The 16,794-nt window shown below is 44.3% G+C and overlaps 1 protein-coding gene and 1 long non-coding RNA gene across 9 annotated transcripts in view; one reads left to right on the plus strand and one right to left on the minus strand.

The window, feature by feature from the left end:
• The window catches only part of LOC116590766 (membrane progestin receptor gamma), a 94,516-nt gene that overhangs the window by 37,672 nt on the left and 40,050 nt on the right, over positions 1–16,794 (plus strand). For 7 of the 8 annotated variants that reach the window (XR_004285732.1, XM_032343026.1, XM_032343028.1 and 4 more), the window contains exon 3: positions 14,953–15,080. Coding sequence is in view for 7 of the 8 variants with exons in the window: in XM_032343026.1 (XP_032198917.1) it covers positions 14,953–15,080 (128 nt within the window). In the remaining variant the exon portion in view is untranslated. Of the gene's footprint in view, positions 1–14,484; positions 14,647–14,952; positions 15,081–16,794 lie in introns of those variants that run through there. The other variant, XM_032343027.1, reaches the window with a different exon arrangement.
• LOC116590770 lies at positions 862–13,890 on the minus strand. The gene is made up of 3 exons (XR_004285735.1): positions 13,841–13,890; positions 9,764–9,935; positions 862–1,128 (listed from the first exon to the last, which is right to left on the minus strand). It is a non-coding gene; the product is annotated as an uncharacterized LOC116590770 (long non-coding RNA).

The raw sequence follows: 16,794 nt of genomic DNA on the forward strand, positions 1-16,794 counted from the left end.
TGTACATGTCAGAATTTCCTTCGTTTTTGAGGCTGGATGGTATTTTTATATGTATCTACCAGATTTTCTTATTCATTCCCTTATCAATAGATACTGTATTACTTCTATGTTCTGGCTCTTGTGGATAATGCTGCTATGAACATGGGTGTATAAATACTCCTTTGAGATCTTGCTTTCAGTTCTTTTGGGTATATACCCTGAAGAGAAATTGCTGGATCATTTGGAAATTCTATTTGTAATTTTTTGAGGAACCACCATACTGTTCGCCACAGCGACAGCACCATTTAACGTTCCCACCAGCAGTTCCCTAAGGTTCCAGTTTCTCAACATCCTTGTCAATGCATGTTTTCTGGTTTTGTTTGTTTGGGGTTTTTTGACAGTAGCCATCCTACTGTGTAGGATGTACTTTTGATCTGCATTTCCCTAATGATCAGTGAGGTTGAGCATCTTTTCATGTGTTTATTGACTGTTGGGTATTTTCTTTGGAGAAATACCTGTTCAAGTCTTTTCCTCATTTTTAAATTGAGTCATTTGTCTTTTTGTTGTTGAATCATAGGTGTTCTTTATATATTTTAGATATAAATCCCTTATTGGATACCTGATTTGCAAATATTTTCTCCTATTCTGTGCACCATCTTTTCACTTTACTGTTAGTATCCTTGGAAGCACAAAAGTTTTAAATTTTGCTATTATCTTTTTTATTATTATTATTTTCATGCTTTTGGTTTTGGTGTCATAGCTAAGAATCCTTTGGCTAATTTGAGGTCATGAAGATTTAGTTCTGTATTTTTTTTTTAAGAGTTTTTTCTCTTACACTCAGATCTTCTTTTAAGAGTTTTTTCTCTTACACTCAGATCTGTGACCCAGACTATTCCTTCTTCAATAAATTGTGTTGGCCCCTTTATTGAAAATCAGTAGAGAATGTGAGGGTTTACTTCTGGACTGTAACTTCTGTCCTGTTGATTTATCTGTTCTTATGCCAGTACCAAACTGTCTTCATTAGTGTAGCTTTGTAAGAAGACCTGAGAAATGTGAATCTTTCAACTTTGTTTTTCCTTTTCCAGATTGTTTTGGCTGGTCAGGGTCTCTTGTATTTCCATATGAATTTAAGGATCAGCATGTCAATTTCTGCAAGACAAATGAACACAAAGGCACCTGGGATTTATTTTAGGGATTGCATTGAGTCTGTTGATCAATTTGGAGAGCATTACCATCTTACCAATATTAAGTCTTTCAATCCATGAACATGGGATGTTTTTGCATTTATTTTTTTAATTTCTTTCACTGATATTTTGTAGTTTTCAGGACCCAGGTCTCACACCATTAAAAGAGTTTGTGATATTGATTCCTAAGCATTGTATTGCTTTCAATACTGCTGTACATGGAATTTTTCCCTTAAATTCATTTTCAGATTGTTCATTGCTAGTGTATAAAAATAAAACTCAGTTTTGTATATTGATCCTACGTTCTGCAACCTTGCTGAACTTATTTATTTGTTCTAATAGTTTTTTAGTGGATCCTTTAGGATTTCCTATTAAGATTATATTTCTTGCAAATATAGTTTTGCATCTTGCTTTCCTATCTAGATACCTTTAGACCTAGCTGGAACTTGCACTATGATATGGCACAAAAGTGGCAAGAGCAGACATCCTTATCTTGTTCCCTGTCTTAGGGGGAAAGCATTCCATTTTCCACCACTAGGTATGTTAGCTGTGAGTTTCTCATAGGTGGCCTTTACTGGGTTGAAGAAGTTTAAAATTTTTTTCTTTTAAGATTTTATTTATTTATTTACTGAGAGAGAGTGGGGAGAGGGGAAGAAGAGATGAAGGGGAGGGAGAGGGAAAAGGAAAGAGCAGACCCATCGCTGAGTGCAGAGCCCATCACAGGACTCAAGGAGAGGCTCAAGGTAGGGCTCTACCGGGAAGGGGTGGGTTCTGCACACGGGGGTTGAACTGACACACTGAGATCATGTTCTGAGCCAAAACCAATAGTCTGAGGCTTAATGGACAGACTGAGCCACCCAGGTGCCCCTGGGTTGAAGAAGTTTTATTACTGTTTTCTTGAGTGTCTTCTTATCATGAAATGCTTTTTCTGTGTCTATTGACATAATCATGTGGTTTTGGTTTTTTCCTTCTCAATTAATCTTTCCAGTTTGTCTTTCTTTTTTTTTTTTAAAGATTATTTATTTATTTATTTGTCAGAGATTGAGAGAGAGAGAGAGCAAGCACATGCAGACAGAGTGGCAGAAAGAGACAGAGAGAGAAGTGGGACTCGATCCCAGGACGCTGGGATCATGACCTGAGCTGAAGGCAGCCTCTTAACCAACTGAGTCACCCAGGCGTCCCAAGTTTGTCTTTTTTAAAAAAATATTTGAAAAGAGGTAGATTTGTGGCTCAGTGGAGCCTCTCTATTCTGTATTTTATGTCTCTAATTTCTGTTATTTTGTATTACTTTCTTTCTGCTTTGGGTTCCTTTTGCTGTTTCTGCTCTAACTTTGTAGTTAATCACTCTGCCTTCTAATGTAAGCAACTGAGTTACATATGTTTCCCTCAAGTACTGCTTTAACTGCAGACCACATGTGCTTTTTTAGTTCATTTCTAATTTCCAGTTTGATTTCTTAAGTAACTTACAATTGCTTAAAAGTGTGTTTGCATTTTTTTTAATTCCCCAAAGTCTGGAGTGTTTGTTATTGATTTCAATTAATTGATTGGCGCCTGGGAGTGTCCTCTGTATCATTCCCATCCTTGAAATCTGTTCAGCCTAGCTTTATGGTTTAGTATAATCAGTTTTCACAAATCTTCTAACCGTGTCTGGAAATAATGTATAATCTTCTGTTGTTGGGGGCACTATTGCGTATATGTCCTGTAAGATCCAAATTTTTTCTGTTATTACTGATTTTATTGTTTGATCTATCCAGCTTTGAGATATGTTAAAATCTTCTGCCATAATGGCAGATTTTGTGAATTTCTCCTTACACATAAGTCAATTTTTGCTTTATATACTTTGAGCCTGTGTTTTTTAGGTGCATCTAAATTTATGTAATACCTTCCTGGTGCTGTAAATTTCTTAATATTTTGTAGTGATTCTCTTGCTATGTAGTAATGCTTTCTGTCTTAGAATCTGTCATATAGCAACTCCAGCTTTATTGTTTTTGTTATTTGTCTGGTTTATTTCTTTCCTTCCTTTGACTTTTAACCCCTTCCTGATCTTATATTTTAACTGTATCTCATATAAATGGCACAGAGTTGGGTTTTATCTAGTCTGACAGTATTCATCATTTAACTGGACAGTTCAGTCTATTTATATTTATAAAGATTACTGACACATTTACATTTTTTAAAAAGATTTTATTTATTTATTTGACAGATCACAAGTAGGCAGAGAGGCAGGCGGGGTGGGGGGGAAGCATGCTCCCTGCCAAGCAGAGAGCCCAATGTGGGGCTCGATCTCAGGACCCTGAGATCACGACCCAAGCCAAAGGCAGAGACCCGACTCACTGTGCCACCCAGGCACCCCTATTTTGATCATTTTATACAGTTTCTATTCATTATTTTCTCTGTTTAGTTTTCCTTTCTTTTCTTGCTTTCTTTGGATTGAGTTTTACATCTTTATTTCTTTTTGCATTTTAACATTTGATTTTCTCCTCTACTTTTTTTATAGTTAATATCTAGAAATATGCTCTAGGGGCTCCTGGGTGGCTCAGTCTGGTTTAAGTGTCTGCTTTCAGCTCAGGTCATGATCCCAGGGTCCTGGGATCAAGCCCGACATCATTGGGCTTCTTGCTCAGCAGGGAGATTGCTTGTCCCTCTCTCCGCCTGCCTCTCCCCCTGCTTGTGCTCTCTCTCTCTCTTTCTCTCTCAAATAAATAAATAAATTTTTAAAAAGAAGAAATATGCTCAATATTTGTAAGATAGTGGCTACTTCAGCATTTTTTTTAAATTTATTTATTTATTTATTTAACAGAGAGAGAGAGAGAGAGAGAGAGATCACAAGTAGGCAGAGGCAGGCAGAGAGAGAGGTGGAAGCAGGCTCCCTGCCGGGCAGAGAGTCCGATGTGAGGCTCGATCCCAGGACTCTGGGATCATGACCTGAGCCGAAGGCAGAGGCTTTAACCCACTGAGCCACCCAGGCGCCCCTACTTCAGCATTTTAACATGAAAAACTGTACAAGGCAAGAAGGGCAAGGCCTCAGCTGACCACACAGAACGTTCTAGAATGGGGTTTGTCCTTCCACTAGTCCCAAATGAGAAAGGGAGACCAGGACTTCATATCCACCATCAGTGGATGTGTGTGCTGCCTCTGGGCAGGTAGTATAGTATGGGAAATGTAGTGGCCTTTGGCCAAAAGCAGTTCCCATGGAGGGATGGGTGGCTCAGTTCTGAAGGAGGGAAGGGTTCCCTGCTGAGTACATCCTGATATCTACTACAGGAAGACACCCTGCTTTGAACTGACCTGGCCTAGATGTCACATTAAGTAGAAGTAGTCACATGGCCCCAACCTAATTGCAGAAAAGGCTGAGAAACATAGGAATGCAGATGGAATATTTGGTGAGCACCAATTGATCCCTGCCACATCTAAGTTCTTGGATCTGAGGACTGGCAACTTCAAAAACTCCTAAAAACTTATCATTTTATCTTCAAATGTCACAACAAAACTGTTGTATTTTTCTCTTTCTGAGAAATGTTCTCTAATTTGATTTTTCTTCTTTTCAGAAGATTTTATTCAGTTATGAGAGAGAGAGGGAGCATACACCTGGGTGGGGGGAGGTGTAGAAGGAGAGGAGGGAGCAGGATCCCTGCTGAACAAGGAACCAGATGTGAGGCTCCATCCCAGGACCCTAGGATCTTGGCCTGAACCGAAGGCAGATGCTTAATCGACTGAGCTACCCAGGTGCCCTTTTTTTCCATTAATCTCTTTCTCTTAATCTTTCTGAATGGCTTTCTTTGAATCTGTTTTCAGTTCACTAATTTTCTCTTCAGCAAGATCGAGTCTGTTTTTTATCCCTTCAATGACTTTTTATTTCAATGTTTCTTAACTTCCAAGTTATATTGGGTTCTTTTAAGTCTGTTTTCATTCATATTTTTAAGCTATTTACTTAAACATATCAAACATACTTTTATATTTCAGCATCGAGGAATAGGTATTTATATAGATATATATCTCTCTATATATAGATATTTCAGCATCTGTTCCTCAAGGTTCTTTGCTGTTTCTGGGGTCTGGTGTTGTTTGCAGGCGTGCACATGCGTGTGTTAAAGCAGAAACCTTCCAGAAAGGATTTGCATTTGCTTTTGTTTCTTACCTGAGGGAGCCACAAAACTTTGACCTTTGTTTATTTGTAACCACTTTAATTTTGCCACTGGAGATTTCTTGGACCATAGAGGCAGTATGGATTTGAGTCAGAAACCCATATGAGATCTAGTTGATGCTTCTGGGGAGGGATTGTTTCAGAGGGACAATTTCCTTATTGTCTCCTTCTGCCTGGTGGGATTTATTTCGTATTCTCTCATCTCTAGAGTCCTAGTCTTTTTTTTTTTAAGATTTTATTTATTTATTTGACAGACATCGCAAGTAGGTAGAGAGGCAGGCGGGGGGTGGTGGGAAGCAGGCTCCCTCCTGAGCAGAGAGCCTGATGTGAGGCTCGATCACAGGACCCTGAAATTATGACCTGAGCCAAACGCAGAGGCCTAACCCACTGAGCCACCCAGGTGCCCCTAGAGTCCTAGTCTTAATGGCAAGGTCAGCCTTTGACTGGGTCTGGGATTCATCTCTTATATGCAAAGCCTCACAGCAGAAAATTTGTTCCTGAAGGCATCTTCTTCCCACAGGGTGCTCCTGGTTGCCCTTTGTTAGGGCGCTTTGTGACTTCTTCACTCTTGTTGCCATCTTGCTGATACATTTATCCAGAGAATGATGCAGAGTTCATCCAATATTTTAATTGTTTTAGTCAGAAAGATCTTCGTGACAAAAATGGTCCATTATTCTTCCCAAGCCAGAAGGCCCCCAGCCATTCTTCCGGGTTCATTCTCCATCACTCTGAGTCCAGCAATCTCTCCCTTCTGAGAACTCTGCTAACACTTAGCATTTCTATCAACTACAGCAATCCCTCGTTTCACTTGGGTGGATGCAGTGAAGCATGATGGGCTTTTGCAGCCAACAGACTGGTGGCTGCATCTCAGTTCTGCTATTAAATATGGCCTTGGAAACTTCTCCCATTGAGCTTCAGTTTCCTTATCTGTAAAATGGGATTGACAGTCTTGACCCGTGCAGTCCTCTCACGATGATCAAATGAAATAAGGTCCGTTCCTAATATGCCCTGGGTCTGAATTTAGAGACCCATGAAAACCACAGAATGTGTAGAAGTTACATATGGAGCTAGCAAACAGTTATATAGAATGATTCTGTTCTCCCTTGACAAATATCCCTTCATAATCACAGAAGAGTATATGAAAATCTCTAATTATTGTATAGCAAAGTCAGCAAAATATCAAAGACAACTAAATTTAATGATTGTTGCATAATCATTAATGGATGTTATGATGGATTAGTGATGTTTAGATGAGTAATAAAATAAAAACATACATAATTTATAAATTACTGCATGCTTATTCTATTAAATTTATTTTTTTGCCTTTATTTCAGCAAAATTATGGATTATAGTGCTGTAATAAACATTATAATGTAATTTGTATTCTATTAACAGTGATTCCAAATTAGATCACTATTCTTGAGTCACTGAGTCTTTTTTTTTTTTTTTTAATTTCATTTGGGAGAAACTTCTGTTGAGTTTCTGCTCAGTTCTGCTAAGGTAAGACAACTGGAATTGTCAAAAAATATTCTTGGGGTGCCTGGGTGGCTCAATTGTTAAGCGTCTGCCTTTGGCTCAGATCATGATCCCAGGGTCCTGGGATTGAGCCCCGTGTCAAGCATCCTGCTCTGTGATAAGCCTGCTTCTCCCTCTCTCACTCCCCCTGCTTGTGTTCCCTCTCTCACTGTGTCTCTCTGTCAAATAAATAAACAAGATCTTTAAAAAAAATTCTTAAAGTCATATTTAGAATCAGAAATGAACCATAAATTTTATCAAGTCCAAACACAATGGGGTTGTATATGATAATTACAATTAAGAAGAAAAAGTATTACATATTTTAATTTCACATACATTACCATCTTCTATATGGCTCTTTTTACTCTCTCTTAAAACAATATTTAGAGCCATAAAGTACTTACATTTGATTTTTCTTTTTCCAAGAAAAAAGATACCATAAAGAAAACTGAACAGGGACACCTGGGTGGCTCAGTGTGTTAAAGCGTCTGCCTTCGGCTCAGGTCATGATCCCAGGGTCCTGGGACTGAGCCTTGCATCAGGCTCTCTGCTCCACGGGGGGCCTGCTTCCTCCTCTCTCTTTTCTCTACTTGCCTCTCTGCCTACTTGTGATCTCTGACTGTCAAGTAAATAAAATCTTTAAAAAAAAAAAGAAAGAAAGAAAACTGAACAGAGCAGTATTTTGCTTAGTCAAAATTATTCTATAATCTGTTATGCTCATTTTAATCAACAGATTAAAAATAATCTGTTTGGAAGTTAATGTCAGGATTATTTGTATGTGAATCTTCTCTTTCATTCTTCAGAGATGCTTTGGTTCCTTTTTTTAAGTTTTATTTATTTATTTGAGCGAGAGAGAGAGAGAGAAAGAGAGAGCATGAGAGGGGAGAAGGTCAGGAGAAGCAGACTCCCTGTGGAGCTGGGAGCCCAGTGTGGGACTCGATCCCAGGACTCTGGGATCATGACCTGAGCCGAAGGCAGTGGCCCAAACAACTGAGCCACCCAGGCGCCCAAGTTTTGTTTTATTTAAATGTTATTTTTGTTACATATTTCACATGTGGCTCTTCGGGTTTAGAAAAATCCTATACATATCTAAGGTAATAAATGTGTACTTTGAATCCCTTTAAAAGTGGAATAACCAAACCTCAATATTTTTGAAAGTTTTTGCTAACATCATCCCATAATGAATACCTGTCAAGTGCTCAGACTCAAAATTAATGTCATTTCCTCTCCAGGATGGGGTTTGCTCTGTATTTGAGGACTGTCTCTTTCACTGATTTCTTTCCATCGTCTTGCATCTTTTCTAGATGAAATCCAAGAATGCAATGGCATTTATTTGGCATTCCCATGGTGTGAATCAGAGATCTAGGGTCAAGTCTGATACACATTTCAGCAAGACGTCCCATATTGGGGACACCTGGATGGCTCAGTTGGTTAAGCGACTGTCTTCGGCTCGGGATGGAGCCCTGTGTCAGGGAGGGTCAGCAGGGAGTCTCCTTCTCCCTCTGACAGCCTCTTCCCCTGCTCCCACGCTCTCTCTCTCTCATTTTCTCTCTCAAATAAATAAAATCTTCAAAAAAAGCCCCATATTGGAGAAGATTTGGAGAATGTCTTACATCATCTTTGAATTATTCCAAAGGAAGTCATCAGTCCTCCTAGTAAGAAACTGAGACCACATATTGCCATTTAGTTCCAGCTCTCAGATTGCTTTTGGATTTGGGATCAAATTCTGACCTTACATTAGTTTCCTCTTGTTGCCAGGACAAGTTACCACAGACTTGGTGGCTTCAAAAAGAAGGTAAATTTATTATCCTATAATTGCAGAGGGTAGAAGTCAGACATGGGTCTCACCGGGCTGAAAGCAAGGTGTTGGTGGAGCCCACAGTGTGGCATCTCGGCGCCTCTTCTTCTGCCTCCTTCCACTTTTAAGGACCCTAGGATTACACCAGGCTCCCCTGGATAATCCTGACCATCTCCCTGTTTTAAGGTTAGCTGATTAGCACCTGTGACCTTCATTCCCCTTTGCCATGTTAACCTTATGTAATCACGGTTTCTGGGATGAGGGCATGTGCAGCTTGGGGAGGCCATTAATTTTCTATTATGTTACACTGTTAGCACAGCCTAGCCCATGGCAGATTTTTAAATCAGCCCCTACATTGAAAATTGTTTTCCTAGTTCTTAAATCAAAGACTGCATTTTTATCCCAAATGGAAATCCGATGGAAAATGTTTCAACTTCCTTGCTACTTCTGTAGGTCTGTGCTGTATATAGAGCTAGTCATTCAGTGGGACTTTTCACCCTGGTATACCCTACCTGAATTAAGCAATATTAATTTTTAAGACATCTTATGTGTCTTTTTGTCACTGAATCATCTATTAAATTACTAATCCTTTGGATTCTCTGCCCTACATAATGAGATGTAATTTGGCTAATTACTTTTTATCCATCTTTTGTGTTCAGTGAAGAAATTTAGCTTCATTTACTGTAAATATTGGAGCGCATGTACAAAAAACATCCTTCTTCTTGACTGAACATCGGATGCTTTTTTAAAAGCACCACACTGATGTTCTCAACGACATTCACCTGTCGTCACTTGATCCTGTCAATGGCTGGTTATTACTTCAGTCTATTTGTAGTTCTAGTAAATTGCATGTAAGTTGTGTACAAGCGGTTTTACGGTATTTTAATTGAGATCCGATGTGCTCCCTCTTGCCAGGGCTAAGCATGGCCCGTCCCGCATGAGATGCAGTGTCCTGTATCAAGGACACTGCAGGCCTCCCTCAACGGCAAGTTATAATCGGTGTATCAGCGCTCAGCCTGCCCTTTGCCTTGTCTATTACCTCTGTGCCTTCTGCTTGCAAACATCTCGCCAGACTCCTCCCTTGTCTCTTTCTCCTGCTCTGGCTTTTCGTGCCCATGTCTTTAGGTGCGTCTTGTGCCTTACCTAAAGGGAAACTTCTCTTTTGCAATGAATTAGGTTCTGGGTGGGGAGGTGACCGCTGGATGCTGGGGGACAGGATGGACCCATCTTGCACGCCCTAGGAGGTTGTGCAGAAGGCAGAGGCTCCCCTTGCCTCACCGAGCCGCAGCAAGATCCCCAGGCCATCCGCCGACACCTGTGGAAGAACGTTTTCGAGACACCGACTTAGAGACAGTGTCACCCCACCTCCCTGCTTGTCTTAGCCAGCTCAGGCTGCCATCACAGAGGGCCACAGACTGACTAGACAAACAGAACTTTACCTCTCACAGCTCCAGAAGCTGGAAGTCCAATATCAAGGTGCCGGCAAAGGTTGGTTCTCTGGAGGTCTCTCTCCTTGGCTTGCAGACGTCGCCTCCCTGCTGCCCGGTCACACAGTCTGTGCTTACCCACCCCTGGTGTCGCCTCTGCTTCTGAGGGATGCCAGTCAGATCAGACTGGGACCCACCCTGACAGCCTCATTTTAATTTCATCCCCTCTTTAAGGATCCTGCCTCCCATGACAGTCACCTGCTAAGGTCCAGGGAGGGGTGTGAGGGCCTCAACCTATGAATTTTGTGAGGGACACAGTGCAGCCTGTGACACCACTTTGAAGAAGAAACCAAGGCTCATAGAAGCTCCTGACAGTTGAAAACCACACCACAGGCCAAGAGATGAGAGCTTCCTGTCCTCCAGAGCCCTTCTGAGAGGCCACATGTAATGTAAGAGGCCGAGAAATGAAGTCTTAGGTGGGAATGCCACTTTCAGATTTGCTCCCCCCACTTCTGGGAGCTTAGAAAATGTCTTAACCTCCCTGAGCCTCAGTTTCCTTTTCTGTGGAATGGGGACAGTGAAAAGCTGTCTCTCACAAGGTCCTGAGGACCCCTTGAGATTTGAACGGGAAGTGCAGATTGCCTCACTGAGAGCATCTGACCCCCCACTCTGCCTCTCCCCTCTGCCTGCTGTCAGAATCCGCTCCTGTTTCCCTCGAGCCAGAACACTGGATGATTTTCCCCAGGTGATTTGCAGTTTAATAGCCAGAAAAACTGAGGGTTTGAAATGGTCTCAGTGGAATTTCAGGCGTCAGCTGGCGGGTACACAGAGTCTTTCCTGGAAGCCAAGCCTTGGCAGGCACTAAAAGGAAAACCCGCTGCTGTGGCCTTCCACTCCAGGTACCCGGGGGTTCTCCCTTCTAAATAATAGTCTGCACACAATTTGATTTCATTTCACATTAAACTGCCTAGCCTGGAACCAGAGATGCGAGGTGGATTCCTACAAATCAATTCCACTGTGCAAATTAGCCAGCACCTGCTAACCTGGGGATGCTTAGGAATGAGACCCAGCTACAGAGTACTAAAGGCAATGATTACAATTTGCCTTTTGGGGTGGGGACTGGGTGTGAATACAAAATTATTTTCAAACGTTTCATTTGTTGTTGAGATTTATGTAGCATGTCTTCTTTTAAGACCTACTCTACACAAAGCTCTTTGGCAGGGCCAGAGCGGGAAGTGGAGAGAACGCCACTCCTTTCCCCTGCTCAGAGGGGCTCAGAGCAAGAGTACATCTAGCATTTTGGCCTAATAAACTGAAGTTCAAATTGAGGAGGGAAGGGGCAGTACAGAACATCACTCTTCTGGGACCTAAGGACTCCTTTTCTCTTTTTTTGTCCATTCTTTATCTACTTGTCCTTTTTTTTTTTTTTTTGGAGGGATTGCTTTAAATCCTGCCTCTACGGCTGGTTAGTGAGCTTCCCATACGCGCCTGGGTTCAGGATAGCAGATCAGAGGAGAGTCTTTTAATATAGGCCCAGTCCTGGCATTGGTGGTCAAGTAGCATCCCCAGGCCTGGGGCAACATTCTTTTTTTTTTTTTTTTCTTCTTTTTAAAGATTTTATTTATTTATTTATTTGTTTGTTTATTTGACACAGAGAGAGAGAGATCACAATTAGGCAGAGAGGCAGGCAGAGAGAGGGAGGGAAGCAAGCTCTCCGCCGAGCAGAGAGCCTGATGCAGGGCTTGATCCCAGGACCCTGACACTGTGATCTGAGCCGAAGGCAGAGGCCCAACCCACTGAGCCACCCAGGCGCCCATGGGGCAACATTCTTAAGTATGGTCAAGTTGTCCAGCTTGTGAATTTCCCAGCCCTTCTCTTCCCCTCTGGCTCTTGACTGTGTCGGTGCCTTTTCTTGCTTCCCCAAATAAAGGATCCAAAGAGTAGTCGCACCCTGCATCACCACAGGCAAAATGTAGGTGATTTCCCCCTCTTGTTCCCATTCATCCACTTCCCATCTATGGGTCCCATGTCCCCACTGTCCTACAGCCCCCCTTCCCTATGTGCTACCCCCCCCGCCCCGTGCCCAGCTCTCTGTAGGCCCCCGGTCATGAGCCGTCCTCCTACACAGGATCTGCTAAACTCATTCATGTGAAGGAGTGAATCATCAGTAACAGTGGTTCCATTCTGGAGTCTTTGCATCTTAGTAAGAGGCCAATGCCTTAATAAATTTTTTTTTCTTTATAAAGGGAAGACTGAAATGTGAGATGGTATAATAGACCCCCAATTTCTGCCGCAAGACCTTTGCATGCCCACCAAGCATGCACTTACCCTTCTCCCATGGATTGCAGGCTAAAGACCATGAGCCTGTCTGCCTCCCTGTCAGCGGCCCTGGTGGGTTAGAAAGCTATAAGCCAGGATTCCTGCTGCCCAGGACAGAAGGCTGTCCACTGTAAACCAGGGACGTCAGCAGGATTGAGTGGTGAATCAAAAACTGGAATAAATTGCTTTAATCAGTTAAGACCCAAACCTAATTCAAATAGTATTTTTTCAGTGGACCATGAACCAGCTTCATGAGTCCCCTCCCCCAGCTGACCAGTTGAACCCAGAACTGAGCTAAGGGAACATATTCACGGTTTTTTAAAAAGATTTTTATTTTATTTTATTTTATTTTATTTTATTTTATTTTATTTATTTTAGTATTAGAGAGAGACTGCACGCGTATATGCACACAAGCAGAGGGAGCAGCAGGCAGAAGGAGGAGCAGACTCCCCACTGAGCAAGGAGCCAGAAGCAGGCCTTGATCCTATTATCCTGGGATCATGACCTAAGCCAAAAGAGCCAAAAGCAGATGCTTAACCAACCAACTGAGCCACCCATGTGTCCTTTTTTTTTTTTTTTTAAGATTTAAAAAAATTTTACTAATTTATCAGAGAAAGAAAGCACATATTCAGTTTTATAGGTGAGGACACTGAGGCCATGAGAGTCATGGCCGGCTCAAGGTCACATGGCACTTCAGTGGCCCAGATTTGACTCTTAACGCTTGTAACCCTTCACTCTCCACTTGACTCAGAATCTCAAGATATAGTACATGTTACTTAATTGTGTTCTTTTTTTTTTTTAAATAAAGATTTTATTTATTTATTTAACACAGAGATCACAAGTAGGCAGAGAGGCAGGCAGAGAGAGGGGAGGAAGCAGGCTCCCTGCTGAGCAGAGAGCCTGATGCAGGGCTCGATCCCAGGACCCTAAGATCATGACCTGAACCGAAGACAGAGGCTTAACCCACTGAGCCACCCAGGCGCCCCTGTTTTCTTTTTTCTTTTTTTTTTTTTTTAAGATTTATTTATTTATTTGACAGAGGAGGGGGAGGGGCAGAGCAAGGGGCAGAGAGAGAATCTCAAGCAGGCTCCACCCCCGCCCCCTACACAGCACCCAACATGGGGCTTGATCTTATGACCCTGAGATCATGACCTGAGCCAAAAACAAGAGTCAGTTGCTTAACCCACTGTGCCACACAGGCGCCCCCCATTATGTATTTTTGAATGGAGATTCTCTCTTAAGCTACAAAGCTGTAACCCTGAAGAGAGAAGGGTGGTGAGAGCGCCATTCTCCATCTCCCTTTTCTCCCTCAGCCCCAGAACACCACAGGGAAAATTGTAAAATGTACTTGTGACTTGATTTAGATTATGACTACTAGTATTACCATTGCCATTATTTGCCTCGATGAACCTACTTATTTTTAGTTTACCTTTCAAAGCTTAGGACAATGTCCATCTACATTAGTGGTTCTTACCTGAGGTCCCTTGGGCCCCAGGGGATGTTGGCACTCTCTGGAGACGTTTTGGGTCATCACAGCCTGGGAGGGTGTGTGCCCCTGGTGTCAGTAGGGAGAGGCCATGGGTGCGCTCACCCATTGCCTAGGACAGCCCCCTCCCCCCAACAGTCATCTGCTCAGAAATGTCCATAGCATCAAGATGGAGAAACCCTGGCTTGAATCAACACACAAGGGAAAGAAAGTCTACTGCACATCCTCAACACATAGACTCTCCTCCTTGTTCTTCCCAGCCTCTGCCCCGCCTCGCATCCTTAACCTTCTATAATCCTTATAATCGCCACAGCAATACAATTTACATTCTACTTGTTTTCTCCTAATAACCCATGCTGGGCTTCAGCGCTCTTGCCTCCTTTTCACAATTACATTTTCAAAGGATCTGCTGGAGTCCCCTGGGCAGGTTGACGCCCATAATTCGGCTGACCAGTCCACCTGTCTTCTCGGGGATGGTGACCCGGAGGTGCGCTGGGTGGGCCGGCCACATCGGGAGGGGCTGGCTTGGGCAGGACGTGGTCCACCTGCATCCCGGGCTCATGCCCTCACTGTCTTCATCATCAAAAGGCCTTTATGAAGCGTTTTGGTGAATATATCCTGGCACCGGGGGAGATCTTCTGCAGAGATCTTGCCACCAGCTCCTGACATCTGGGGCATGTTGGCTCCGACAGACAGCGTATATGTCTTCCAGTCGCAAAGGCATCCAGAGTCTGGCCTGTAGGCCCCAGGCAGAGGATACAAAACCAGATCCTTAGGCAACATTCATGACAAGAGTGAGTGGGTCTCTCTGGGAACTCGGAGACTGACTAGATTACCAAAGGGAGATGGGTCTTGAAGTCCCTCCTCTGGCCTCTATGGGCCTCAGGAAGGACATGGGATTTTAGAACATATGGAAGGGAGGAGGGAAGGGGAGGAGGGAAGCAGCTTGACAGCTCAGGGACTTGGCGTCACATGTTCCAGGCTCAAGAGTTCAAGTGCACAGCCTGGGGGAAAATGAGATACCGCCAGAGCTGTCCCTCCCAAGACCCTCTCGCCACCCTCTGGCCTCACCTCAGTGCTCCTTTCTCTTCCCCCAACAGGTGTTCCATGAGCAGGGTATCCTCTTTGGCTACCGACACCCACAGAGCTCCGCCACTGCCTGTGTCCTCAGCCTTTTCCAAATGACCAATGAGACCCTCAACATCTGGACGCACTTGCTGCCCTTCTGGTACCTTCCAGCCCCCTCAACTGGCCATGTCATTCAGGAGCCCTGGGGACTGGGGCTTCTTCAAAACCCAGGGGGGTTGGGAAGGCTGAGAGTCCGTGCTGGGATTTTGGGGACTCCCACCTGGGGCATGAGCCTGGAGCTGGGAGATGTTGGGGCCCAGCGGCTGGGGTGATCTTTAGCATATGGATTCCTGGCAGCTCCCCAGTTTTTCCCTGCACTGGGGTCTGGTTTGATTTTTTCCTCTTTAGTCTGGAGGTTTTTGGAGTCTTCCAGAAGCCCTGGTTAAAATGTCACAAGCTGGAGTAAGTCACTTAACCTCTCTGAGCTCCATGTTTTCCGACTGTAAAGTGGGAGTGATTATCAGAGCCCAGCCCAGGGTTGCTGTTAGGATTACAGAGGGGCTGTGGGGGCAGGGGGTGGGGAGGACTAGGCAAAAAGCATGGGGCAGGGAGCTGTGGGGGCCCCGTGATTGCTCTGGGGCCACAGCAGCCAGGAGGCACTTTGTCGGCAACCCTTTAATAGAGCAACCACTAGCTCAGGGATCCCTTAAGACCCCTGCTGGCTGACACACGGGGGTCCAGGGAACGGGGTGGCTTGCTTCCATCACATGGCAAGTTCTGGCACAGGCCAGACTCTGGACTCCCCTTGGATCTTTGTCCAGAAGCCAAGAGAGTAAGAGGAACCCAGGGTTTGCCTCACACAGAGACAGGCTCCAAAAGGCCATGCTTGCTCAGAAGTCAGAAGGCAGATCCATGGCCAAAATGCAGGGCAAGCCACCCTGTTCCCGGGCCCACACCTATGTCAGCCAGTAGGGGTCTAGGCCTGGGGTGGACTAGGGCAATCTGGAGGGAAGCCTTAGGGCCCGCTGACATCCCAGGGTGGCCTCCAGATCCTGCTCAAGGAGGCTGTTTGTCATATTATTCTATTTGTGTGTGTGTGTGTGTGTGTGTGTCCTTTTAAATTTAAGCAAACTTAAGTTAAAACGTTAAAGTCTAAATGGTCCTAAAGGGCCACTTGCAGATGGGGACAGAGTCAGTGTCTTCCCTGGGCCTCTGTTCTCCTCCTTGGAGTTGCTGGTCCTCCCAGAGCCCCTCTGGAGGTGTGAGGGGTGTGCACACCCCACCCTGAGTCCTTGCCTCTTGCTGCCCTTCCCCGGCTTTCTTCCCTCCCATCTCTGTCTGGTCCCCCAGCCTCCCAGGCTGCATAGCATTCCGTTGTGTGGATGAATCACGGTGATGTATGGGGTTCCACAGTTTGGTTTGCTGCTGGGAGCGCTGGCCTTCGCTGCTTGTCTCTGGGCCTTGGGCGCCTGAGCACAGATCCCTGAGGGGCTGGGTGATTTTGTAGCTGTCCCGAAGCTGGGCTGCTCTGGCCAAGGCTCCCTGCTGCATACAGCCCCCCAACACTGCCAGGTTCTGGGAGGTGGTCATCACTGAGCAACACAGGGTGGGGACAGTTTGGGAGAGCCCCAAAGAAAGTAGGTCCAGGGAGTCATCTTGAGATGATCGGAGAGGTTTGGGGACCAACATGTAGCTTCAGTTCTGTTTTTGCTGGGACAGAGGAGAAAGATCGCAAATGTAGTGATGCTCCTTGGGTTCCTGTGGGGAAAGTTTTGGAGGTTCCTTTCCTAGGAGAGCCCGTGGGTAGAGGTGCTGGCTTTCTAGCAGTGGTGGGTCTGGGGAAGTGGGCAGCTCTGCAGGTAGGCCCCCTTGCC

The sequence above is a fragment of the Mustela erminea genome, chromosome 5 (assembly GCF_009829155.1).
Source record: "Mustela erminea isolate mMusErm1 chromosome 5, mMusErm1.Pri, whole genome shotgun sequence".
NCBI classification, from domain to species: domain Eukaryota; kingdom Metazoa; phylum Chordata; class Mammalia; order Carnivora; family Mustelidae; genus Mustela; species Mustela erminea.